Below are 27649 nucleotides of genomic sequence, written 5' to 3'. Positions count from 1 at the left end.
TTATCATAATTTAACAGCAAATGAAAGCAAACATAAAATACTCCTCAATTCTTAAAGTTTTCATTTTTAAATAAAGACAGAGACAAGATTCTGTCTAAAAGTTATGTGTGTACCATAGATGGCTAGATCCACAGTAGCAGAGGCATTACGGATGCCTAAAACAGACCAATCCTCATACATCACTGACAGTCAGTTGGAATTTAGAAGAAATGTATGTAATATGTATATTGTACAATGTATTTTTAATACTTATCTAATATAAATAGATTATTTCATTTTGTGTATTCAGAATGCTTCCACTGTAAGAGCAGCTGGAAGTCAGCATGCACTTACTGAAAGTTTAGCACAATGATGTCAAACATACAGGCCACAGGCCACGTATGCCTTGCATGATGCATTTATGTAGCCTACAAAACAGACTCAAAACTGAACGGGGGACACTTACCTTTTCCCTTTTCTCAGAAGAACAAAAATCTAGCTTCACTGGTCTCAGAGATAGCCTTCCAAAGTAAATTAATGAACGCAAATTCAAGTTTGTGGCTGAGCATGCTGAAAGCCTAAAACAAACTCAAAAGTTCAAATTTTCCAAGTCCTTGCTAATCTCATTAGAGAGTGCCCTTATAGATCAGGAACAGTCCCTCAACATCAATATACAGTATGTTACTGTCAATCATTTGGAAGAATATGAAAGAGTGGAAATTGTTAAAGAACGGGAGAAACAGAGTGAAAACACGGTAGAGAAGTGGAAGGTAATGCAAAAATTGAGATGAAGAAGAACAAGAAATTAAAGCAGAAAGGCGCTCATTTTCTCATTAAGAGATAGTCAGTATGACACTAAGACACAGAAAAGAAATAAAAGTTGACCTCCTAAGTCTAAAGAGTCATTTGCTCCCACTGCCATCCAACAGATCTATCGTTAATGTAAAAGAAAGATCTAGTATAAGCTAAAAATCTTGCATTTAGTTATTGTGAATAATAATGAAATTACAAACTATCAACAAGGAATTTGACCTTCTCCTTTGAACCATCTGTTAGCCACAGGCAGACAGACACAATAATGATGGACTGATGAAGCAGTAATACAGCAAAAGCCAGGTCTGAACGGGAAAGTCACTTAAAGAAGACTTGTTAGGGCAGCAGGCGTATACGCTCCCTGGATGTTGTTGTCTGTGACAAACCATTCAATTGTTGTAGTACAACCGTTGTCTTGTCTGAAGGGACATATGCCATCTAGGAGCACAGGTCTGTCAGCACCTGGCAATAACAGCCTTTGCTGACACACAGGTAGGTAGGTACTTCACCTGCATTCTCTCACTGCAACATTCCCATCTCAAGTGGCCTGCCCAGTAGGAATGGGAGTAACTGGTATCCAGGCAAGAAGGAAAGGATACGCACCAGACAAGGAAGAGGTTTTCAACTTCAGTCAAGAGGGGGATAATATGATACAGTGAAGCAACCAGAAAATAAGACTTGATCAATATCCAGCATAAGTTTATACACAGACTGATGCTGTTGCAGCAGTAGATTTTACCTCTTGAAAATTAAGATTTAGATAGTACAGAGCATCAGTAATAATAATCATTAATGATGTTATCACCAGTAATAATCAGTAGTCTTATACACTAGTATGACCTAGGACTTCAAAAAAACACGATTGTGTGTTTGTATCACACAAACCCCTCACAAAAAAGGGGAAGATTTCCAACCCTACTGCTGACAAAAATACTCAATTCAATGTTTCACTCATCCGTTTATCAGAAAACTCTTTTCAAAGAACCTATAAAGTATTTCATTAGCATCTGAGGAGCTCTTGTTCAACACCAGAAGAAAAGCACAAGAGGGAAGACATTGTCTAAGTTTGTGCAAACCTCCAAAAAAAAAGGAAAGACATCCAAAAATAAACATGAACAGCTCCAAGAGGAAGGACAAGGTAGCATAGAAACCCAGCTATTTCAACTCTCCATTTACCGGGGACAACCAGGGACATCCTTATGGCTGCAACATCAAACCAGGCGCATGGGCTGCTGACAGGGATAATGCACCTATCTCATCCTTAATCGCCAATCTGTATCCCAGTGAACAAACAGAACCGCATTAGGGACATTTGCTGTCATCCAAGATGCACTGACTGAATCCAGTCTCCAGATTCCAAATTCTGTCAGTAACAAAGCTCTTATAATCAAGTTACTGGCAACTTTTCCAATGGCCAGCGTGCCCCGTTGAGGTACAGTCTGCTTGAGAATGTGCGTCTGCACCGTTACTTCCAACAGACTAATAAACTCTGCAGTGCTACAAAGTACATCTGACACACTCACCAAGAAAGTTTCGAGCTTTTAACACGATAAACTTAGTTTTTGCTTCTCCGGGAGCCCAGAGAGAAGGTAATTTTCACGCTGATGCCCGTGCTCTCTCTCGCGTAAGGGTGCCCGCTCCAGCGAACCGCAGGCTAAAGCACGTACATGGAAATACTCGTCCACAGGGACAAGAGGGCCCGGCAGCTCCCCCACAGCCGCGGTCACGCCTTCCCCCACGCCGCTGGACCCCGCAGGACGGCCGAGCGCCGGCACTCGGGCAGGACCGGCGGCGCCGAGCCCCCCGCCCGCAGCGCTGCGCTGCGCTGCGCTCCGCCGGCCGAGGCTCCCGGGATGGCGGCGCCCTCTCAGCCCGTCGACAAGCCCAGGGCGAAGGCAGCCGAGCGCTCGGCCAGGAGACCGCGGCTGCACCCGAGGCCTGGCGGCCCCCGAGCCCGGCCGGGCACCCGCCGACCGCCGCCGCTTCCCCCGGCCCGCTGGGGGAGCTGCCCCGCCGCCGCCCTGCCCCTCACCTCGCCTCGCCTCGCCTCGCCGCCGGCCGGGCTCCAGCCCGCCGCCGGGCCTGCGCCCTCCCCGCGCCCCGCGGGCTCCCCCTCCGGGCCAGGACCGCGGCCCGCCCGCGCCCCGCAACTTCCCTCCGCCGCCCGCGGGCGGGGATCGCGCCCGGCCCGGCCCGGCCCGGCCCGGCGGCTCCTTCCCGCCTCCTCGGCCGCCTGGCGGCGGGCCGGGCCGGGCCGGGGGGCCGCTCCCGCCGCCGCTCCCGCACGCCGCCCGTCCGGCGTCAACTCACCCGGGGAGGCTCCGCGTCCCGCTCCCGCCGCCGCCGAGCCCGGCCCCCCGCTACGGCCCCCGGCGGGGCGGGCGGCGGCGCCTGTTGCTCCATTGCGCTCCGGCTCCTCCTCCTCCTCCTCAGGGGGCCGCCGCCACCGCCCCCCGCCGGGCCGATCCCGCTCCGGCCGCCCGCCCCACGGCGCCACGTTCGGGGCCCGGCTCTGAGGGAACCGCACTGCCCCCGGCCCGGCCCCGCCCCCGGGGCTGGGCTCCGGTCGGACCCCGGACGCCCCCCGCCTGACGGCGCCAGGCCCGCTCCGGCGCGGCCCTGCGCCGGACGTCCTGCGCCTGGAGGCCGGCCCCCCCGAGCCGGCGGTGGCCCCCGCCCGAGGCGGCTCGTCCTGCTGTGCCCCGCTCCCGCCGGGGCGGCCGCGCCTCTCCTGCGCCGCAGGTCCGGGCACTCGGTGGCCTGGCGGGGCCGGGGGCGAGCCCGGCCTCCGCTCGGGCCGCAGGCAAAAAAGAAAGCAGCCTGCCTCTTCAGCTGAGTCGCCGGGAACACTTCCAAGCCCCATCTTCACGGAGAATCCGGCTCCAAAGCCGTTGTGTTGCCGTACGGGTGGAAGAGCATCTCCCAAAGGCGGCAGCGGCAGCGGCCTTAGCGACAGCTGCTGGAGGGTAAGTGGGGTTCCACGCCGCACCGCTGCAGGTTTCAGGCACTGGCGCTGGCCACCGACGGCACCGCTCCCACCAGCCACAGCCAGGCTCATCCTTTGCCTTCTCGGCACGTTTGTACAACCGGCATCCAAACTGAAGCCTCCCAAATGCTGTAGACCCATGCCTGTTGAAACGAACAGGCAAGCAGATGATGCTGAAGACTCTCGTGTTATGAATAATACGTAATAAAAAAATAATTTCTTGACTAAGTGAAAATTGGGTGCCACTTTACCCTAGTGGAATTTAATAACACCCCCCCAAACTTTTCACGGGAAAAATGTAAGAGTGAAACTTCAGAAAGCTTTCTGCAATACAGTGATGAACACACGGCCAGCAGCTCAAAGGTTTGACTCCAAATGAGTGAGATCAAAATTAAGATTTCATTAGAAAGCGGATCTTAGTCAGGACCCAGGGAAAGGATCCAAGCAAAGCAGTTAAAAAAAGAAATAATCTAACAATAGTGGGATGTAAAAAAGACAGAGGAATAAATTCTAGAAGTTTTCTATTTCTCTCTAAAGACCAATTACCGTTAGTTTGCAGAATTACATTAATTATCTTCTCATCTGTAATGATGCAGGTCTTTTTAAAATCACCGGTAACCAAATCCCAAATGTATTGGCTTCTGCAGTACACCAGGTCACAAACTTAGCCCAAACACCCTGAGTCCTCTGTGATTTTTGTAATGTAGCAAATGGCAGCTGAGTATTCCCTTTCACTTCAGATGAGCCACAGTAAGTACCAGAACTGTTTGAGGATGTGCCAATCAATCGCACGTATGCACCAGAAAGGGAATGTCATTAAAGGATGGACATGAATTTCTTCTGTTTTGTCACCCCTGTGTATCTGGAGTGGTTTTGAACCAGTGGTACTTTTTTCATCCAGATGCCCATAGATGTTCCTCCATCCGGTTCATTAAGAAAAACAAGAATGTGCAAGAATTGCTATTTCATCATTAACAATGGTTAATATCAAATATCTCAAAACACGCAGGATATCTGCAATAGCCACATATGGGAAAACCTGATTCAGGAATGTCTTATCTTAATTCCTACTTGACATTTGTTTATTTCTGAATGCATTAGGCTTTATTCTTTCCAAATCAATTTACAATAAATGCCTTTAACCAGAAGATGCATGTTTTAGAACAAAGTTACTGAATTGCTCCCTCTTAGTCAATAATTAAATTAATATCCTTTTCTAAGAGGCACACAGTCCAAAACTTTCACTTAACAGACAAGCAAATTAAACATGGTTTACCTCTCAGTTCAATTCCTAGTTCGTCTTTGGCAGGAACTTATACATCTTCCTTACATCACTTGTTATCATGTTTCCTTTTACTCAGTCCATCCTAAGGAAAATAAACATAGTACCTGCTTTTCAAGGAGACTGGTTAGAAACTACACACAGGGGGTAACTTTTTCTTGGAAAGCCTGTCAACCACTTCACAGATCACAACACTGTTGAGTTTGCCAGCCCGGTATTTAGCTTTATCTGAAGTGCAGAGCACCTCAAGCTCCATCAGTAGTTTTACATCAAAATTGAATATTACAAGTATCACCATGTTCCAGTGTTTAAAGGGTGGCTACAAAGAAGATGGCGACTCCCTTTTTACAAGGAGTCACATGGAAAAGATGAGGGGTAATGTAAAATTTACTCCTGGGGAGATTCTAACTGGACACAAGGGGAAAATTTTTCACAATAAGAACAATCAGCCATTGGAATAACCTCCCCAGAGAAGTGGTGGATTCCCCAACATTGGACACTTCTAAGACTCAGCTGGACAGGGTGCTAGACTGTGCTTTTGCCAAGAAAGGTTGGACCAGGTGATCCTTGAGGTCCCTTCCAACCTGATATTCTATGATTCTATGAAGTGTCCTCATGTATTGGGTTTGTGTGGCAAGGTTTTGGTAGCGGGGGGGGGGGCTACAGGGGTGGCTTCAGGGGTGGCTTCTGTGAGAAGCTGCTAGAAGCTTCCCCTATGCCCGATAGAGCCAATGCCAGCCAGCTCCAAGATGGACCTGCCGCTGGCCAATGTCAAGCCCATCAGCAACAGTGGTAGCACCTCTGGGAAAAGATTTAAGAAGGGAACACCCCCCCACGCCCCAAAACACCAGGACACAAACTGCAGCTGGAGTGAGGAGTGAGAACGTGTTGAGAGGAATGACTCTGCAGACACCAAGGTCAGTGCAGAAGGAGGGGAGGAGGTGCTGCAGGCGCCGGAGCGGAGATTCCCCTGCAGCCCCTGGTGCAGCCCCTGGTGAGGCAGCTGTGCCCCTGCAGCCCATGGAGGCCCACGCGGGAGCAGAGATCCACCTGCACCCGGGGAGGAGCCCACGCCGGAGCAGGGGGATGTGCCCGAATAAGGCTGTGACCCTGTGGGAAGCCCACACTGGAGCAGGCTCCTGGCAGGACCCGTGGAGAATGAGGAGCCCACACTGGAGCAGGTTTGCTGGCAGGAGTTGTGACCCCATGGGGGACCCACGCTGGAGCAGTCTGCTCCTGAAGGGCTGCACCCCATGGAAGGGACCCACGCTGGAGCAGTTTGTGAAGAACTGTAGCCTGTGGGAAGGACCCACGTTGGAGAATTTTGTCTCCCGTGGGTGGGACCCCACGCTGGAGCAGGGGAAGAGTGTGAGGAGTCCTCCTCTGAGGAGGAAGGAGCAGCAGAGACGATGTGTGATGAACTGACCACAACCTCCATTCCCCATCCCCCTGCGCTGAGGTAGAGAAAAGTGGGAGTAAGGGAAGAAGGGAGGGATGGGGGGAAGGTGTTTTAAGATTTGGTTTTATTTTTCATTACCCTACACATTCTCACTCCTCTCTCCTACTCAGTTTTGATTGGTAATAAATTAAACTGATTTTCCCCAAGTTGAGTCTGTTTTGCCCGTGATGGTAATTGGTGAGTGATCTCCCTGTCCTTATCTCAACCCACGACCTCTTTCATTGTATTTTCTCTCCCCTGTCCAGTTGAGGAGGGGAGTGATAGAGCAGCTTCGTTGGGCACCTGGCATCCAGCCAGGGCCAAACCACCACACCTCAGAAGTCTGTGGGCAGAACTTTGTGTCAGGCAATAGCTCAACAAATTCAGTATTCCTTTTTCATCTGCAAGGACAAAGCATCATTTCCATGCCTAACCTAGAAACTGGAACAGAAGAAACAAAGAGTGTAGGTGGTGATGAAGATAGCCTAAAAATTTTTAGTAACTCAGTTCATGAGTTTTTCTGATACTCTCCTTGAGTCAGACAGCTGGATGAAACGGAACATGACTATTTGTGTAGATTCTCATGCATACACAGCAGTCACTTCAGTCTTACAAAGTTTTTTATTTAGCAATTGCATCTTCAATGGTTATTCCATTATTAAGATTTTTCTTAAATAAAAATTCTGCTTTCCATAAAAAAGCTATAATTAACAAAAGTCACTTTCTCTTTTTTTTCACCTCATTTTCTGAAATGATGTAGAAGGAACAGCACGCTTAGAAGAGCCAGATTCTTCCTCATTTTCATGGAGACGCTTTCTTGTTGTGGTTGGCTAAAAGAAATATACAGCAGGATGGCTACATGAAATCAGGTAAGACAGAGCCTAACTGTACAGAGTTACAGATGTTGGATAAAGTCTCCTTTCTGTGACCAAAAAAGCACCATGACTAACAAATGTTTCTCTACCAAGATCTAATTATATTTGATCCTTCTCATATAAGACACTGCCCCCAGCTTCATCTTCCACTACTGTTTAAATTCTCCTCATTAGCATCTGGTAATAAATGTCACAATACCATTCTAAACTTTCACGAACATAAGAATTTTTCCTCTAATACTAAACATTCGTGACTTGAATCCACCAAAACATACATGTTCAACAACTTAAATACATGAATAATCCTTTAAAGCCTAGGAGACTGTTTCTATACATTTAAACAAAGTGTCTTGCCAAAGCACAAAAATCCATTGCTTCTGTTCAAAAAGCAGAGGTAATTAGCAGACTGCTACATGCAGCCAAAATGCACATTTCTCTAAGCTCTCAAAATTAATTGATTTTCTTATTATGGATTACTTCAAAATCTAGTTTCTCTATGCATCAAATATTAATCTTCAAATAATCCGTTACACATACCATTTTTGATGTTTGTGGTGGATTCATATTGGCACGTGTCTGAGCAAGTAGCTGTTGAAATGTACTCTTCATATCCTCATCCTGTGAAAAAAAAAGCAATACCTAAGTACTATATGGAATATTTAAGGGAAAAGCCTAGATTTTGGCTAATGAAAGGGATCAGCAATTAAAGAATGAATGAATAAAGGAGAAAAGGAGGTTTCCCCACTTCCCCCCTCAAATAAACACCTTCCTAATATGGCTTCACCAAGGGCAAGTTCCTGCTCAACCTAGTGGACCTCCTACAATGGAGTGACTACATCAGCGGAAAAGGGAAGAGCTATGGATGTCATCTATCTGGACTTTGACACGGTCCCCCACAACATCCTTCTCTCTAAATTGGAGAGATATGGGTTTGATGGATGGACTATGCGATGGATAAGGAATTGTCTGGATGGTTGCATCCAGAGGGTAGTGGTCAACGGCTCAATGTCTGGATGGAGATCAGTGATGTCCTCAGGGGTCTGAATTGGGACCAGTACTGTTTACTATCTTCATCAACAACATAGGCAGCGGGATTGAGTGCACCCTCAGCAAGTTTGCAGATTGACACCAAGCTGAGTGGTGCAGTTGACATACCTGAGGGATGGGATGCCATCCAGAGAGACATGGACAAGCTTGAGAAGCGGGCCCTTGTGAACCTCATGAGGTTCAACAAGGCCAAGTACAAGGTCCTGCACCTGGGATGGGGCAACCCCTGGCATCAATACAGGCTGTGGGATGAAAGGATTGGGAGCAGCCCTGCGGAGAAGGACTTGGGGGTACTGGGGGATGGAAAACCGGACACAAGCCAACAATGTGCACTCGCAGCCCAGAAAGGCAACCATATCCTTGGCTGCATCAAAAGAAGGGTGGCCAGCAGGTTGAGGGAGGTGATTCTGTCCTTCTACTCTGCTCTAGTGAGAGCAATAGGACAAGGGGTAATTGTTTTAAACTAAAAGAGGGCAGATTCAGACTAGATATAAGGAAGAAATTTTTTTAGCATGAGGGTGGTGAGACACTGGAACAGGTTGCCCAGAGAGGTGGTAGATGCCCCATCCCTGGAAGTGTTTAAGGTCAGGCTGGACAGGACTCTTAAGCAACCTGATCTAGTGAAAGATGTTCCTACTCATTGCAGGGGGTTTGGACTAGATAACCTTTAAAGGTCCCTTCCAACCCAAACCATTCTATGATTCTGATATGCCCCACAACAGAATTTTGAGCAGGTGGTTTATATACAGTGCTGGTAAGAAACAATAGTTCTATTTCATTCTACAAAGAAACGGTTTCCCCTCAGTAACTACTTAACTAATACTAGTCCAGCTAAAACTGAACTTGCAGTACCATTCAACCAAGTATAACAACACTGAAAGAACAGAACATACAGGCTAGAAGTTTGTGCAGGTAATTCATTAGTCAGCCTTATCAGAAGAGGCCTCATCAGGACTTGGGGCCTGCTTTCACCAAAACAGAGTTAATCACTCTTGAAAAACAAGTATTTTCCTTATAGTCTTACATTTTATTCTCATAATGGCTTCCCTTTTTAACAACACATTTTCATTTCCACTACCTCAGCTTCATCAGCATCCCAAATTTGGGTAGTTTTCATTACCAGCCCCCCGCAAAAGCAAACCTGTTGTACACAGTAGGTAAAAGACCAGCTAAAACACCCCTACCGTAACAAAAAAAAAACCCTACCCACAAAAAAAACCACAACAACCCCCCCCAAGAAACCCCACTCCCCAAACCTTCAAACAAAACATTATCTTGAAAAGTATCCCACAGTCCATAGAATGTATTAAAGGTTGTAAATTGAAACATTTGGAAAGCAAATATTCAGAATTTGGGCAAGCATTTCACTGAAGTTTCCCTTTTGAAAACGCAAATTATTATCAACAAATATTATATTATTAATAGAGCGTTCATATCTCTACAGAAGTTCACTGGATAGTACAGTTCATGCTCTGTTTACCCACAGTGGTAAGCCAGAAGCTGCCATTAGTGGAAGGAAAGTGTCTGGGAAAGATGCACTGCAAAAGAAGTGGACTTCTCAATTGTGCATAAACAGGCCTGGCTGCAGAAGCATTAAGAGGGAAGGACAGCACAGGGGAGGGAAGGGCAGCAGAGATCTTTTGTTAAGAGAAGCTAGTTTAGCATAAAGTCAGGCATGTTTCAAGAGAAAAAGCTAGCATGTAACCGCATTCTAGTTCACCTGCCAGTGACCAGGGTGCTCTTGGTATATGCTGGGCAACCTCAGGGAACAGGAAATCAGTGTGAACAAAACATTTAGTTGATATAGTATACTCCCTGTTTTAAAAAGAAAACCTCATTCTCCAGTTTCAGCAATTTCTCCTGCAGGAATTTTATTAGCACTGGTTGCTATGGATTACCTGCAAACCCTAAATCAGACTTCCAAACCTGAAATCAGGTCTTTAAACCTTTCCCAGGACTAAATGAAGTATGCTGCTCATGGTGATTTAATACAGATTGTTTCCTTTGGCTGAGCTTTGAACAGTGACTGTGTTCACCAACTGAACAACAGATCTGGAACCAGACATTTATTCTAAATAACTGACTGAAGCTAACGGGTTGTATAATTTTGTTCCATTATCACAGCAAAGATTGGGAAATTCAAGTAGTGAATGGGACATTCACTGCTAGAGACAATTAGAAATAAGGATCATTGAGCTCCTAAAGATTTCAAATGTTTTAACTGGGTTTTTTGGTTGAAGGCAGAGGAGGGAGTTCTTTTTCTAAGCTATGGAGTATTGCAGTATATCTCCATTTTTTGGTTTAAATATGTTCTTAAGCACTACTAGAAGGCTTTGATGTGAACATCCAGTTTATTTTATATAGAACTGGGACTTGTCTTTCTTTTCCAGTGTCACCTGTTTTGTCTGTGGCTACATTTGAATTGATGGGTAAGATAAGTATTTTTCCATTTATATAACAAACACCTGAGTTCTTCTTCAGCATGCAACCAAACTAATTTTGTCCCATTCAAAAATCCCAGTGAAGTTTTCAGAGGCAGAAACAGCAATTAATTGTTTATATACCTTTGAAAAATGTTATATTAAGTACCTGGTATATACAGGTAAGACATTTCCACTGAGCAGTACTTAGGTTTAAGCAGCCCACTAAGTTTTAAAGTTTTAGGTTTAAGCAAAGAATGAGGTAAACAGCACAGGTATTTAAAACACTAATTTGAAAGCACTGCTAGTTTAAATAAAGCTGTAGAAATTAAGTTTTGTTTGGAGAACATGCTTACTTTTAGTATCTGAAAAATTCTCTAGTGGACCCAAAATCATTAGAGATGGCTAACAGGCATTAGCCATATGCATAAAGTATGCGTCTGGTTTTTCCATGCTAACTTTTAAAGACAATACTTACAGAGAACACAAGAGGGAGTAGGGAGCCAGTAACTCCTTCTCACTACTCACAGTAACAGGACTCAAGGAGCTCTTTTGGTGGTAGTATTCAGCGTGTGTGATATCTAGAACTGAACATACTGGATGTTGGCCTTCCAAGCAGGCAGTGTACATCACCTATAAACAACTGATACTCTTAGTAACAGCCCGTGAAGGGAAACAGTTTAAAGAATGGCATCCAAATGCTAGATGCCATTTGGATTTGTGGGTATGTTTTCTGAAACTTTTTGTCCTGTCTTCAAAATTAAACATAACAGTAAGAGGTGTCCCTAAATGGAATATATAATCAAGATGCTAACAGCTTGAGTTTACATACTGAAATATCTCAAATTCTTAGCTTATCTAAATCACTGTCATATATTTCCCCTTTTCCATTACACATACCAGTAATTCTTAAAATCAGTGTAGCATGGTTTATCAATAACATGCCCTGCTCAGAATTACAATCTAAATGTAAGAATCTACATCTGATTAATTCACTGTAGAAGTTACACACAAAACTACAGTAGTAAAAGCCAGGAAGAATTTTCTGATGCCCAGCAGTATAATTAGGACAAGTTAATGACTTAGAAACCGTTATCCAAATGCATTTTCTGTCTCAGGAAGCTGCCAGTTGTTGAGCACTGAGTGATACTTCCTTGGTTCCACCCTGTTTCTTATGTTCTTTACCTAAGCATCTGAAACCAAGCACTGTTCCCAGTGCAGGAATATGAATAGCATTATGCTCAGCATGAGTAAGTAGAACCCTGTGTGCGGCTCAGAGGTAGCCTGGGTGACTTTCTTCAACCTCCTCAAGCAAAAATATCCAGGAAAGCTCATAGGCCCAGTGGTCACCTCTAGAGTGCCAAAATTAATAAAAGACTACCTAAAGACGACCTCTTACAAACCTAACTAGACTGTAACAGGAGGCAGGGAAACCATCACCTCCTACTCGGAGAGTTCCCAAACCAGTGACACTTATTCATACTCATCATAGTAAGAACATAGTAGTCTTGGACACTGGCCAGAAACAAACTGCAGGATTCAGCACTGCCTGCCCACACAAACAAGATGAGGAAGTGGGACTCTGTTACAATGCTCAAAGGAGGAGGTCCATCCTATCAGAACCACAATCAGACTTGGTCTCTATAAAAGACATCTTGATTCTCAGAGGTTAGAGAGTTCTGAGAAGAGGTGTCTCAGAAAGGATGCAGAAGGTGCTAGTTGCATTGAAAGAAGGTATTCAGCAGAATACTCCGTGGTTTTTTTTGCAGTCCTCTCTGCAGGGACTGAAAACTTGAAAGCACAGACCAGCTACAGATACAGACTGGGCTTTATTTTCTAAGAAAAAATTCCAGAGACCCAGGATTTTCCATTAAGTTCAGAGCAGATCATGGAGGCATACAAAGGGTGTTGAAGCAGGACCAGAGTATGGAGAGGAGCAGCTTAATACCAGTATCCTTGAACAAAAATAAAGACAGAGAGGTCTGTCAACTTCTGCTGTTGAGCTGGCACCACACCTTCCAACAGAAGCCAGCTGGCTGGTAGGAGGGAATTAGTGACACAAAAGCTGGTATTAAATAGAGCAACAGACTTGCAACTTGCTGGATGGCATGGCACAGAAGTAGAAAGAACTGTACCTATCACCTGTGCTCAACCGCTAATCTACAGTGTTGACCCAGGCAGATATTCACAAGCTCTACCTATTCCTAGTCTTTCCGAACAGACACCATGAGGAGCTCATTGTTGGTATTTACCATTAGGACCACTGAGTTCTGATTCTCTTAACACCAAAATCAGTTTCATCTTCCTCTCACAAAGAAAACACAGCTGTTTTGACGGAAAGGCCAGAGATGACAGGACTGCAGGAGTCCTGACACACTACTTAGCTAAAGGTGATAGGCTGGAACAGGACCTAGTTTAGCTTGACAGCACTCTTCAGTACTCTACAATACCTATAAAACATGATCCAGAGTCAAACATCTGTGGGATAACCACAGAATAGTGAACATGTAAACTGTGAAACGCCTTGACAGGTGGAAAAATTATAGAATCTGAGTCCTTCTCCCTTACCTGAATACATGACTGAAGATGCATCAGCCATGAGATATCGCAGATTTAGTCTGAGAGAATTACATTACTTGACAAGGACCCAAGCTGCTTTGAACCACCTTTATTATATGACGATGTAATAAAGATCCTGAGACCAAGAGAACAAAAAGCTCTCCTATACAAGTTCTTATGGCTGTTGTCAAGGGTCCCGACACAGTTAGCATTAAGACACATTCTAGCACGGGTCAGGCTGCATCAGAAGGTAATCAAATTGGTCAAGGCCGAGAAATGCCCTCAGCCTGTGCAGAGAGGGTATACAAAGTCATGTGAGCTGCAGTGCTGTTAGACAGTTAAGCCACAAAGATGATGCATTATGCAGATAATAAAGAGAAAAGGCAACAGACATAAAACTAAGGATAGTGCGGCCACTTTGGAGAAGAGAAGAAATAGTTCCCAATTCGTTTTTCTCGCTGGCAGAAGAGTATGTCATGTGGCAAGGTAAAACCTACATATGGAGACCTCATGACAAAGTGGAGGGCAAAGGAGAAGTCAAATTAAAAGAGAAATCAAGCAAAGATGTGTTTAGGGTGGGAAAAGGCATTGAACAGTGTCAGGCAAGGCTAGAAGACTACAAATAGCAGCAACAACAGCTGAAAAGGACCATGGAAATGAAGGACCGAGAAAGCATACGATGCTATAAAAGCAGCAATAGAAAGGGGCAAGAACTGATGAGGGCTTTGCCAGGGACAGGGGCCAAGAAAATAAACACATTGAAAACCAGCAGGGGGTCTAGTTGCCATTGCAAGAGGAAAAGACAAGGGGAACAGGAAATGAAGAAAATCTGTGTGCTGCAGAGACAGCATTTGCTTGTTGGGAGAGCGAAGAAGCAACTCTGTTCTGTACACTGCAAGAAAGAAGGCTCCATCCCACAAAGGCTCTGACACACAACAAGGTGCTGCAAGATCATCTTGCTTCCAACAGAGAGACATGGAAGCAGTCTGTTCAAGATGCTCACTCTGTTTGGTTTACAGATGTCCAACAGGAAAGTGGTGGCTACAGTATCTGGGATAATGTCATCCTACAGGCTGGGATCTGATGGCTCCTCTTCCTACATGTCACTGACAATGCCAGTAAACCAAATAAATAATTCCTAAACACAGGGCCTTTTCTTTCTCTCTTCTCTTTCTGTAAGTAGGCAGCAGGATCTCTCCAGTCTTACAGCAGCCAGCAGAAATTGTATAGCCAGCTGGCAGGCAGGCAGCAGTGCTTGCCCATGAGAAGCACCACATGACAGTTGCTCTTCTGCTGGCTACTATCAGAGACAACCTACGGACAGGCAGACTTAAGCTCTGACTTAAGGTAACAGTTGTTATTCCCATGAAGCTAAACAATTGAAGCTCTCATTGCCCATCATTGGATCCCTTTTATGGTATTCTCCACAGAAGCAGGATCAGCCACACATTACACCTCTGGTGACCAGAGTAGTCAGCGTTCCCCTGCTTCCTTGCAGAAGCAAATTACACTGTATCAACAAAACCTCATAATTCAGGCTATTGAACTGCCTTTGAATTTACATCAAAAGAAGTTATCCCCAGAACAACCCATCTTTGCTGTACTTCATTTAAGACTCAATTCCTACCTGAAGCCAAGGATGTTCTAAGGCTTCCTCTATTGTAAGGCGTTCTCTTGGATCCACTACTAACAGCTTCTTCACAAGATCCAGAGCTAAGATAATAAAAAGGAGTTGGTTGGCACATGATCAATAAATTAATTACCTGAAAATAAGTTCTGCAATATGCATACACCAAAGCTATGTGCAACAATGTGTCTTATAACACTTCAGAACAATGCCCAAAAATACTGGCTGGGCAGATCACTTTTCTTTTTTCTATGCACAGGGAGGGCTGCAGACTGTAACCATTTTTCCTTCGCATGCACATGATTCAACACTTTTCAGTATACCAAAATTACCAGTAGATATACTGAGCATGTCCACAGTTTATGTCCTGAGCATGCACAGGAAGTTTAGCACTTTCCTAAAAGCTTCAGTGTTATAGTGGACAAGCAAAGACAGCTTAATTTAGTTTCCTGGTTTACAGAGTTTTAGAAAGCAGATTATCCATCTGGGAAGATGGGAAAGAAGAGACAAGACATACACACGTATGCTCAACATAATCGCATAAACTTTCTTTTCTTAGGAAACTGCTTAATAGATGCTGTGGAAAAATATGGCATTTATGTCATATTTTATGACTCCAAATCTTCCATAAAGGAGTTTTTATAAGACTTACTTTTCATTGTATCTGATTATTCTGTTACACATACCATTAGGACTATGTACAACCTTAATATAATTTGCATTCTCATATATGTCTGACCTATTATTGAACAAGCTTCAAATAATTCAGGAAGGAATTACATTTGGTAAGTTTATTAGAAAAAGCATGATCACATCATTTATTAGAAACTCCTTTGCACATACAAAGGAGTATCCAAGGCAAATACCACAATTATTTTGTGCATATAGAATGTCCTGAAGAAGAAAAGCATGCAGACAGTAACTATCATTTTAGTTTGCTATGCAAAAAAAATCAATTAGTTTTGCAGTCTACTACTTAGCTTAGAGTGGGCCAAACTTAATAGTTGATTCCACAAATGTGGCTGATATTTTAACCTCAAAGACTAGAACCATGAAATTACTCTTAATATTTCTCTCTTGGAATTCTAACTCATATCCCTCAAATTCCTGGCATTTTTGGTTCAACAACTTGAAGAATCTTAGAGCAAGGCAAAGTTTGTAGACCAGCTTGATAAAGTCAGAAGAAAAAGTGAAAAGAGGAAAAAGACGTATATGCCCACAAACTCTACACTTCAGTAGTTAATAAAGCTAAATATTACTAAGAAATCTCTTAAATGAAAATGTATCTACTCTTTCTAATGCTTCAACTTTGAACTTAAAAAAAAAAAAACCAAAAACATTTTTAAGAGACTACTTTAAAAAATTAATATATCAACATGTGATGTACCATACAGCTGAAAGGAAGTTAAAGGAAAACAAAAACTACAAGAAAAGAGCTAGATATTCTGCTTCCCACTGTAATGGAGTCATACCCATGTCCGACACAGTCTTCCATTCTCTTGAAATGAACCTGTATTCTCCACGAGTGATTTGCTCGTTCAGAGATAGTTGAGTATTTTGCTCGTTAAATGGTGGATATCCACACAAGCTATATAGAGGAAGAAAGCAAGTTAAATAACATGGATTTTGTCACAGCAACTGAAACACTAAAATGACACATTTTAAAGTATCTGCTATCATAGCATCTTTTATACATATACAGTTTTAAACACGCTTTCACTTCCTAATAAAGATACTGAAGTTGCCAAGCCTCGAGCCATGTATGTCAATGACTGCCCAATGAAGGTAGCATCTACACAATATCTTACCATACAAAAAGAATAACTCCTAAACTCCAGCAATCCACAGCTCGGCTGTATCCAGCAGTCCCAACTGAATTTAGAACCTCAGGAGCAAGATATGTGGGAGTACCACATAATGTTTTCATAAGAGAAGTTTCTCCAAGAATCTTGGATTGTCCAAAATCTGTAATCTTGTATTTAAAAATGGTAACACCATATTATATATTAGGATTGATTTTACTAGAACATATCATATTGTCAACATACATCAGGAGGCAACATTAAGTTTCTTCTTACAAGTCAGTTCCAGTACATGACTATGAACAAAATTTACCCCAAACATTATTAACTATTCAGTAAACAACAACTGAGAACGGGAGAGGAGGAGGAGGAGGGAGAAATATGACAGAGGATCACACTTTACACTAGTAAAAAGTACTGTCAGATTTGGATGTAAATGGACAACCACAGAATAAAGGAATTGTAGCTTATTAGAAAAGATTACTTGAAAAACAAGCAGTTTAGCATGCAAATTTATTCAATGCTTTATCTGGGGCAGGGGGGACCCACCCACAAAAAACACCCACAAAAAGCCCCCAAACCTAATGCCCTCCAAAAAAACCCCAAAACAACAAAAAAAGCCCTGTTACCATACAGCCTGGATATTTCTGGAAATGTTGTCTGTAATTCAGTAACTTAGGTTTCATTAAAAAAAAAGAAATTATTGACATTTGAAGTATAGCACTTAATTCAGTACACAACAAGCACAACATTTCTCAGTTGTTCTTAGATAAGTGTATGGGTTAAAATATCCACAAAAGTAAAATTAAAATTCTTTTAAAAAACCTCAAGGTTTTAAGTTACTTCATAGTTTGTATTACTAATGCCATCATTTTTTTTCTTGCTATGTTTAACTAAATATTGAGAAGAATGGGAAGGAATACTCCCAAATTTCTAAATGAACAAGAAGAAAGGTAAGTTTCCTTACCTTTATAAGACATGTCTCGTCAGAAGATGAAAGTAGCACATTCTCTGGCTTTAGATCTCGGTGTATAATTCCATTGTCATGAAGATACTAGATATATACAGATACACAATTAAAGAAAAACAGACTATTAACTTTTTTAAAATATAAGCTTTCCAATTTTTCACATAACAATGGCAGAATAACTGAAGTGGTTCTGTAAGAGGCATGCGTGTATTTAAAGCTACACAGCTTATGACTTGCTCCTCTCAAAAAAAAAAAAAGACCAAACCAAAACCCAAAAAAACCCCAACAACCAGAAAAACCAACCCCCCCAAAACAAACAAACAACCCCCGAAAAAACAAACAAAAAAAAAACAAAAACAAAAACCCACCCCCCCCAAAAAAAACACCTTAGAAACCATTACGCTTCCAATATCAAATCTCAATGCAAGCACAGTATGTAGACCTGGCAAGGTGTTCCATTCTTCCCATTCACTGGAAAGCTATAAGTCTTTCTTCATCTCAGTAAAAGCAACAGAACTGAGGAAGACCAAAGTTATATGTTGCCTTTGTAGGAATTCTGAGTTTCCATCTCTCTCTCTCCTTTCTTTTAGTCATTATTATTGTACAGTCATACCCTCTTGAATACAAGTCCACATTTCAGTTTGCAAAGACAGTTAAGTTCACCATGCCACAACAGTCCTCACACTGGTGAGTAATAGTAGACAGATTTAAAAAACACCTCAGTCGTCAAAGAGCTGGAGGCTGAAAAAGGATTCCACAACTGGTGATATAACTAGGAAAACTGAGTAAGGAGGAAATATAAGATCAACATCAGGTTAAATATGCAAAGGATTTTGAAAAAAGTTACATCCTTGAGGCAAGTGTAGAATTGTTTCCTCATCTGTAGTTCTGAAGTCTACATGGAAGTCTACTATCCAGTTTTCTACTGGCTCCAAATCTGAGAATAGACTTCTAGCTTCATTAGGAGAACGTTTGACAGCAATCAAAGTTCAGTCATAAATGACTGATATATTAAGATACAATGAAGTCTGTGTTAAAACTAGGAACATGTCTTCACGTTTACACTGAGGGGAAGCTTTTCTTTATTATATATGAAGACATAGTATCATTATGAAGTAGAAGGTAATGACACCACTTTTATTATATGAGCGGCTGTCCCAAAAACGAGACTTGGGGAAAAATACAGTAGTTTTCTCACTAATGAGGAAAATAATTCTAGATTTATTAATACCTACTACAGAATAACTATTAAGTTTCTGGTTTTGGCAGTTGTAAGATATTAAGATTGAGTCAAAAGAAAAAAGGAAAAGAACTGATCTGAAAGCATATTCAGATCCAGACAATTAAGTTTGATACAGAAAACAATCTTGCAGAAGTTAGTAATGAAATATGCTTACCATTTCATGAATTTAGAAGAGATTAATCTAAGGACTCAATATTCAGTATTTAAGATCTATTAAAGTAGTCAATCTGTTGTCTGCTGACCTGAAACGCTTATTCAGGAGTGCATCAGTAAAGCATCTGATCGCTAATTTTTCTGAAGGCTCCTACACTGATGAGTCTTTGCACACACATTACTAAACGTCTCACATGATAATCCTGCCATCAATGAACACAGGCTGTATTAAAAACACGGACTAAAGCAATAATAAGTAAGAGCGTTTGAATGTTCTTTGGCTGCACTGAGGTAAAGAATCTTGTTAAACCAACTTAAGAGTGCTGTGCTGATTGCTTGCACAGGTTTCAGAAGTGACAAATCACAAGAAAAATTAATCTGACATTCATACGCATAACCATATTTTTCTTGGTAGAATTCATGATTATGTACCTTTACAGCCAGCAGCATCTGATAAAAATACAACTTGCAGGTAGCTTCTTTCATCTTGACTGGCCTTGACACTCTGTCATACAATTCTCCTCCTTCCATCCTAGAACAAAGGCAGGTACCAAGTCAATATTACTTCCAAAAGATTCATCTCATTAGACAAGACTGAGACCAAAATATTTGGCTATTTTGGCTACAGAGAAGGAATAAATTTCTGAAAATGAGCGAGCAACGTCCTAAACACAGCACATGCACTGCTGAATTAGGCCTGATCTTCTGAGTCTTCACTGGCAGTTGTTAGAAGATTTTTGATCAGCCTCCTCTTATGAGCTCAAAATCAAAAAAGTAGCAGCAATCCACAACAGCAGCACAGTGGGCAACTATCCTGGCACTAAGTGCCTTCAAAGTATAGAAGGATTACTCTCCTGGTTATCCTAGTTCCTAATTTTACAGATGTTTCAGAGAACAGTAGAGGCCAGCAAAAGAAAAACAAAACAAAACACAACAAACAAAAAATCCCAGAGTTCAGAACTATACACATTCTTTGTGGCTATGAAAAACATTTCATTTTATGCATTTACTTTCAAACAAGTTACTTACAGTTCCAAAACAATGTAGTAATCCTCTGCTTCAAAGAAGTTTTTGATCTTGATTAAACAAGGCTAATAAAAAAGGGAACACAAATGGACACACACAAAAAAGTAGAATCATTTGTAAAAACTAACATTATCAACAGTTTATCCTCCTAAAGTTCCTATTTTGGTATGATTTCAGCCATGCCAGTTAAACTAACATTTAACACAACTGACTAGCACCCCAGGCTTTGGCAAACACTTAATATTCAAGTCTGTTGTCTTCTCCCCCATACCTCCACACACAAAAATATTCAACACTTGTGGTGTCTACAGCTGAACAAGCAACCTTTTTTTTTTTTGCCAGTTGTGAGTTACCATACCCTCGATATTTTCTTTATATGCAATAGTACTTTGGGAAGCAAGGGAAAGTTCATTAAGCTATGCAAACTTTCTACTTAACAAAAGTAAAAGAAATGCCTTTTGTGGGGCAGCAGGGGTGGGGAGGGATGCAGGGGAAAGAGGGGATACAAATTCAAAAAACTGCCAGTGGAATCTAATCTTTGTATTTGGTTATCTGGCATTATTTATAAAAACATGCATCAAGGAAAGATTTCTACAACAGTGGTTCAGGTTGAAACTTCTCCTGTGAAGTTTCTTCTCAAATTTAGATTGCAGATATTCAAGGTTTTAAAACCTCAAATCTGTAAAGACATAGTATACTTAAAAGAAGAAAAACGAAGTGTTCAGTAGACTTATTTATAATAAAAATTATATGCATCCTTTAAGATATTTTCTAAACAAATACAAATTGATCTTTAGTTACTACAGTGTCAGTGAAGTACAGAAGTACAATAGGCAGCAAAAAGGAATAAAAATGTACAGTAACACTCACATGATCTATTTTCTTCAAAATTTCAATTTCTGTATTGATATTAAATGCTGGGTTCTATTAAAAGAATCAAATATCATATTGGGTAAGACACTGCTGTTCTGGAATAAGACACATCAGAAATAAGAGACAGTACCAGAAAAGCCATCATTTCATGTCCCTTGCTACTTTATGAAAAAAGATTACGTGTTATGGTTACTTAAACTGATCAGGTGCTGTTAGTGAATTTAATGAACAGTCTGCTCTAACTATCTGTGGCAAAATATTGCTCCAGACATATAATTTCACTGAAGGTTAGAAACCTCCACCTAATTTTGAAACTACCAAAAAAAAAAAAAAATCTTGGCAAGTATATATTGGTATTGTCCTTTAAACAGCTTTCCTCCCTCCAAGATGCTTTCCATATGGGCTAGCAGTAAAATTAAATGCTACTCTCTCCTAGCCTTTATTTTGCAAGCTAACATAAACAGATTCTTTTAATCTGTGGCTTAGGCTCAACTCATGAAATCAACCCAGAAGGTTTTTTTGCTCTTCTTCCAATGCATATCAATCATCTTCGAACACACATGACCAAATCAGTATACAACATTCCAGATGCAGTCTGTTTTGTACAATGGCATTTCTTAATAATTATAATTCATAACAGCATTTCTTAAGCTTTATTAGAAATGTTCCAAAGTTGCATTTTGCAATTTTCAATCACATTGGTGTCACATATTCATCTGCAAATAACTGTATCTGCCTCCTCCTCTGAACTAGGAAAGGTGTAGATTATAGCAGAAATTGTCGCTGATCTTGAAGTATACGATCTTGCGCTATTAAACTTTATCTAACTTCTATTACTCCAGCATACAAAAGTATTGGTTCTTCATACATGATACTGCAATCTTCCTTTCCCATCAACAGAGACTTTGGGTCAGTGCCAAAGAGCTGAATTAGTATATTCCCACTTTTTGTGCCATGATCTCTAAATGTAATAGTACAGAAGACTAATCTCAAGACAATTCTCAAAACTTCCACTAGTGATCAATTCCACTCCCACTGAAGCCTCCTGGCATCCTTTCCTCAGCCAGCTACCTTTCCACCTTAAAATTTTTGTCTTTACAAAAATATTTTCCAGATCAAGTAGTAGTTTCCTATACAGTACCTGAAGAAATACTTTGTCAGTTTGAACAGATTCTGTATATTACATCTGTGCTCTGAAGTCCATTTTCTCATCAACGAAATAAATAAGGTTAATCCAACTTGATTTAACTTTAGTAAGTCCACAGCAGCACAACTTACATAACTCCTTCTTCCATGCACTTTTGCCTCTAACTCTTTTTTAAGTTTTTCCTTAGAGTAATAGATGTGAAGTTACTTGGATCTCTTCCTCACATTGGAGTAAAGCCGCTTGGCTTGTTCTTCTTTAAATTCAGGCTTCTGCTACAAGACTAGACACATGAAAAGCCCTCCCAAAAGGCTTCATATGATTTTATTAAAAAGTAGTATGATGGAGAATACAACAAAATTAGCAGAGTTTATAAATTTTTGGTCAGACTCTGCTGGTTATGATGTGCCTATCTGATGCATTTTAGGAGATAAACCCCACAAGACTCCCCACCACCCTTTGTATATACCACATTAACAAACAGTCCTAAATTATGAACATAATGAAATGTGGTCAAAGAATAAAAGCAAGCATTTTCTAGAGAATTCTATAGCTTCTGTAAGATCAAAAGGCATTTTGAAATTACATACAGAAGACATTAAGTAAGAAAATCCTCTTTAGTTGAAGAGAGCTGGGGAGTCAGAGAGGTTACCAAATATGCCAGGACCACTGCAAGATGGCCAAAAGACAGACAAACAAAAATACTTACTGCCTCTCTAATATCACTTGCCATAAACTTCCGTTTATTGATTATCTTTACTGCAACTTTGTTACAAGTGCTCTTCTCAAATGCCAGTTTGACTTCTCCACAGGCACCACTAACATGAAAGCACAGCTATGTTAATGCTTACAAATACTTTTCAAATTCTACATAAGAAGTATAGACAAATTAAATAACAGCAGTGGATTACACACAATTTGAGGCTACTGCTTTCTAACTTGCTGAATATGGCATGTTGTCAAAACTTTCTCAGAAAGCATTCAATAGTTAGGAAGTCTGTTTAAATAGCAAGTGATGTCAAGGGCCACCCATTCAAAAATGCAGGAGTAAATATGTAGAGCGACTAATCTCTTTGTACAAAGGGTAGCAGCGAATATCAAGGACAAGCTCTGTCACAGTATTTCCATCACACAAATGCATTTAAGAGAAGACAACCTAGTGAAGAGTTCTCTCCACACCAGACTGCGCAAATCTGAAGAACAGGTATGAAAATACTTTTATTTTTATTAAGTATCAATTGTAGTACAGACAGAAATCGTTGTGTTTTGCACTCAGATTTGTTTCCACTTAACCGTTCCCCTCCAAATTCTTCATTGACCATCTTTTTCCAAAAGATAAAAAAATAGCCTCTCTCCCTTTTCCTGAAAACAATTCTTTCCCCTTCCGTCTGAAGGCCTCAACAGTGATGGGGTAGAAAGCTATATTCTGACATAAAGCTCTTCCTTCTATTTCTAATAACTGAGTAAATTAATATATAAAATTTAAAAACTTGTTAAGAATCTACAGACTTTATTCTCTTCTACAGAAAAAAAAAGGGGGTTCACAATTAACGGTAGGTTATATAACCCAAGCCAGTTACAGTAATAAAGCCAAAATTCCTGTTTAAGCCGTTGTAAAGAATGGATTTACTCAGCTGTCACCATTAATTTTTTTTTCCTGTTTTTTAAACAGCAGCTCAGTTGACACTGGTAATAATTCCAGCACAAGGTACTGAAAACAGTAACAAAATTAACGCTTAGTACTGTGGAAAGAAGGATGCTTACCTTCCCAAAGTCCTTGACATGATATATTTCTCTCTGAATTCTCTAGGAAACACCAACTGATCATCCACCGTAAGATCAGAAAATACAAACACTAGGAAGATGAGTGGAGATCATTTTCCTGTTATTAACTTTAAAATTTTGTTATAACGAACAACTATGCTTCCTGAGCTTTTATAGTCAACAACATTAACTAAGAAAATGCTGCCTGCTAGGAGAAAAACATGAATATATAAAAAAGTTAATTGATGCTATAAATGACATCAGCTATGGGTTAGCAAGGTGATCTTATTACTGAAAACTGTCATTTTTAGTATTAACTTCACAACAGTGCTTAATCAATTAACACTACATTTAAGGACAAAATAGGCAAGCATTTCAATGTCAGAGAAGGGATAAAAGAGAAGTGACAATCAGGAAGACAGCATCTTCCTGGAAAAGCAAAGACAAAAAAACAAACCCCCAACCCTGATAATTCTTAAGAGGATTTTTTAATCATTATGGAGCATCTGGTTAGTACCTGGGTTTTTTTCAACTTCCCTTGAATAGTCTGTTTCCCCTGCTCCCACCACCACGTACACAGCTACTGCAGCACAAAAGCATTTCAAAAATAGGAAAACAACTATAAAAGTTCAGTAAGTAAGGTGGTTCCTGATGCAGCGTCTTTTAAATTTTCTTTTTTCAGTTTTTCTTTCTAGGGTTGAGGTGGATACGGATAATTTTTTGATAGTACTAAAACATCAATTCATAGCCGTATTTTAACAGCACTCATGAAGAAGCTCAGCTTGCAAGAAACATATTCAAATCACTACAGAAACGACCTCTTGGTCAACATATGAACAACCTACTTATGTCATAGTACATTTTACCCTTATTAGTCTGTATAGACAGTGCAATTTCAGAGTTGTGAGTCAGTGGAAGCCTCTTCCCTTTTCCAATGACCTGTCTATTAACAAAAGTTCCATTTGCACTGTGGTCTTCAATGTAGGCAACGTAGGAGTTTTTTGGACCCATTTCCTGAAAGAGAAAAAAAATGGGAAAGATAACAGTAGGGAAAAAATTACTGTAAAGACATGACAGACTATAGAAATTTACTATAGTTGGCTCAGGAAATCAGACTACTGAGGTTATTTCATAAGCCAGGTTAAAGGAGCACTACCAAGAGTCTTGTTAAAGGAGTCAACACCGAAGGTACTTAAACCTTGATTTGTCTAGGATCCGCCCCCAGTAAAGTCAACCTTTTTCAATTATGCCAAGATAAAAAAAGACAGTTAACCTTTTTAGCACCTACCCTGAAAATTCGGAAATGCTTTTTGCTATAGTTTTGGTAGAAGCCAGTCTCAGACAATCCTAGCTTAGAAAAACTATAATCACAGCTTTTGTCTCTTCCAAACCAGTATTCATCATTCACGCAGTCTGTAGAGGAGGGGGAAGTAAAGCAGAGAAAGAACAAAAAATTGTTGGAGGTTATTAACTGTGGCACTACAGAATGATGCCAAATGGTACTGAGTAGGATAACAAAGACAAGATTCTTCCTAGACAGCCAAGTTTATTTGTCTTAATTCAGACAAAGCCCCACACACTGTCAACACCTTGTACAACATTTTAGTAATTTTACCCTCTTTAGTAATAGTAGAGTTTTCATTTCATCTTCAGCAATACAGAGACTCCTATGATACATAAACAAAATAAATTATGAAATGGAAAAATGATGCAAGTAACAAAGAACATGAATACCCCAGAATTCCTCTAAGTCTACGGAAGCTGTGTATCTGGATACTCAGTATAAACACTGGGATGTAGTACAGAATAGAACATTATTGCAAAAGTTGCAAGCTTGTACTTAAATTTGCTTGTACTTAATTTGAAAATGGAAAGACACAGCTCTCTACCAAGCTGCTCAAAACTTTTCTGAGGTACTGCAAATGAACCAAGAGGCTTATAACAGTGTACACGTACCACAATTGCTGAAACCTTTTCCAAGTGCAAAGAGACGACCCCAAGGCTGAGGAGCAAGCTCTTCAGATTCCTGGTCCTCAGGGATTGACGGAAGCTCCTGAGTGGGAACAGTGTCCAAAGAACTGAGGGTCCCAGAACTTGAGGAAGACTGACTAGTACTCTGTGACCCACTGGAAGAGGAACTGGTACCACTCTGTGACTGTTGGGCACCTTGAGACTGCTGCGCTTCACTTCCAGTCTCTCGAGACATGTTGGCTTCAAAGAGAATGTTTAAAAAAACCCAGTTACTACAGCAAAGTAAAATTGACAAACATTCACACACCATACTATTAACATCCAAGTCTATTCTCATAAGTAAATAATAAGTAAAACTTTCAACCAAAGCGTCCATGTGTGAACTATATGTAAATCCCCAAGAATTTTGCAAACCGTGATGTTTTTCCTTTTAAAAAAAAGAATGTGGTGCTCCCTCTACTGGTTCTAAAACAACAGTTAAAATCTTATTCCCAGATTGTCACTTGAGCTCTTCAGGGCTCACACTTTATTTCATGAACGCACGTATGGCACTCTCTGACAAAGCATCCCCACAACAAAGCAGTAACCGTCGCAGCTCCCCAAACACAAAGGGAAAAACTGAAAAAGGAAAAATAAGAACTATAAAATGAAGTATGTTTTCTTGACACTGAGAGCACCCAACAGATTTATCACACAGCAAGCCAATTTGGAGTTTTGGCTGAATAGTCCTTTAATATATGTTATAACTCATGAATTTTCACATATCTCTTCCACACAGGCTCTATCCAGCAATTTTATTTACAAAATAGCCAGACCTATACATAGTTAACGTACAAAACCCTGCCAGACTCGAAGATACACGCCGCACCCCTAGCAGCTGCTATCGAAGACAGCAAGAAAAGGCAACAAACGGCATCCACCTGCCCTGTTAAGACAGGGAAGTTTACAGCGGTATCGGGCTTTCCTCCCCACTTAAGAAAGAACAACGGACCAGCCAACTCCTCTTTAGCTGTCTGTCCGCAAGAGCATCTGCGCGCACCGTGCCAAGGGGCTGCTGTAACGCCCGGGAGCCTCCCCAGGCCCCCGCCGTGCGCTGGCATCACCTGCACTTACCCGTCGCCATGCTGCCCCGGTTTGCCGGGCTATCTCGGTTAAGCTGGTTGCCATCCAGCTCAATGCATACACCGGGCTAATTTAAGTCTCTTTACCAGTTCGCTACATTTCGCCATTGCCCACAAAACCACAGCAGCGCCCCAGTTACTTTCTGCGTCGCTTTTCTTAGAGGGGCGCGCAGGAAGGCCGGCACGGCGCGCAGGCTCCGGCAGCGCAGCCCCGGCAGCGCGGCGTCCCTCACGGCAGCCGCCTCGCAAAAAGCAGCGCCCGTCTCGGCGGGACCGGCGCCCGGCGCGGCCCGCCGCCCACCTGGCCGCCCCGCCGGCAGCGGGAAGGCGCTGAGCCGCCCTGCGGGCCGGCCCCGGGACGCTCAGGCGGCGGCGGCCCGGCCGACGGCGGACGCTCCGCATCTGCGGGGAGCGGTGCGGCCCAGGGGGGAGCGGAGCCGAGCACCGGCAGCACCCCGCCGCGGCGGGGAGTCCCGGGGCGCGGAACTGCCGGGAGCCCTTTCTTTGTGTCAGCGCCCTCCCCGCCGCACCGGTACCAGGGCAGGGGCGCAGCAAC

General features: G+C 42.0%; 2 protein-coding genes across 5 annotated transcripts in view; both read right to left on the bottom strand.

Moving 5' to 3' along the window:
* Nucleotides 1-3919, bottom strand: part of TTC28 (tetratricopeptide repeat domain 28) — a 202933-nt gene extending 199014 nt beyond the window's left edge. The window contains exon 1 of the mRNA XM_075718953.1: nucleotides 3184-3919. Coding sequence (XP_075575068.1) covers nucleotides 3184-3919 — 736 coding nt within the window. The remainder of the gene's footprint in view (nucleotides 1-3183) is intronic.
* Nucleotides 3920-7120: 3201 nt separating this feature from the next.
* CHEK2 (checkpoint kinase 2) lies at nucleotides 7121-27265 on the bottom strand. 4 transcript variants are annotated; one of them, XM_075718420.1, is made up of 15 exons: nucleotides 27086-27265; nucleotides 25958-26212; nucleotides 25290-25414; nucleotides 24868-25015; nucleotides 24002-24092; nucleotides 22947-23055; nucleotides 21091-21144; nucleotides 20224-20285; nucleotides 19627-19726; nucleotides 17796-17882; nucleotides 16835-16998; nucleotides 16499-16614; nucleotides 15027-15112; nucleotides 7911-7991; nucleotides 7121-7328 (listed from the first exon to the last, which is right to left on the bottom strand). In XM_075718420.1, the coding sequence occupies exons 1-15, from the start codon at nucleotides 27093-27095 to the stop codon at nucleotides 7233-7235; spliced, it is 1584 nt and encodes a 527-aa protein (XP_075574535.1). In that variant the 5' UTR covers nucleotides 27096-27265; the 3' UTR covers nucleotides 7121-7232. The 4 variants fall into 4 exon arrangements, 2 of the variants coding, with proteins under 2 accessions (XP_075574535.1, XP_075574536.1); XR_012831488.1 differs by lacking the exon at nucleotides 7121-7328 and adding an exon at nucleotides 11319-11427 and having other exon boundaries at nucleotides 7954-7991; XR_012831489.1 differs by lacking the exon at nucleotides 7121-7328 and adding an exon at nucleotides 11369-11427 and having other exon boundaries at nucleotides 7959-7991.
* Between the last annotated feature and the right edge of the window lie 384 nt (nucleotides 27266-27649).

The sequence above is a fragment of the Pelecanus crispus genome, chromosome 11 (assembly GCF_030463565.1).
Source record: "Pelecanus crispus isolate bPelCri1 chromosome 11, bPelCri1.pri, whole genome shotgun sequence".
Taxonomy (NCBI): Eukaryota; Metazoa; Chordata; class Aves; order Pelecaniformes; family Pelecanidae; genus Pelecanus; species Pelecanus crispus.
Note: the sequence above shows the minus strand (reverse complement) of the source record. Positions and strands in the feature narration are given on the sequence as shown.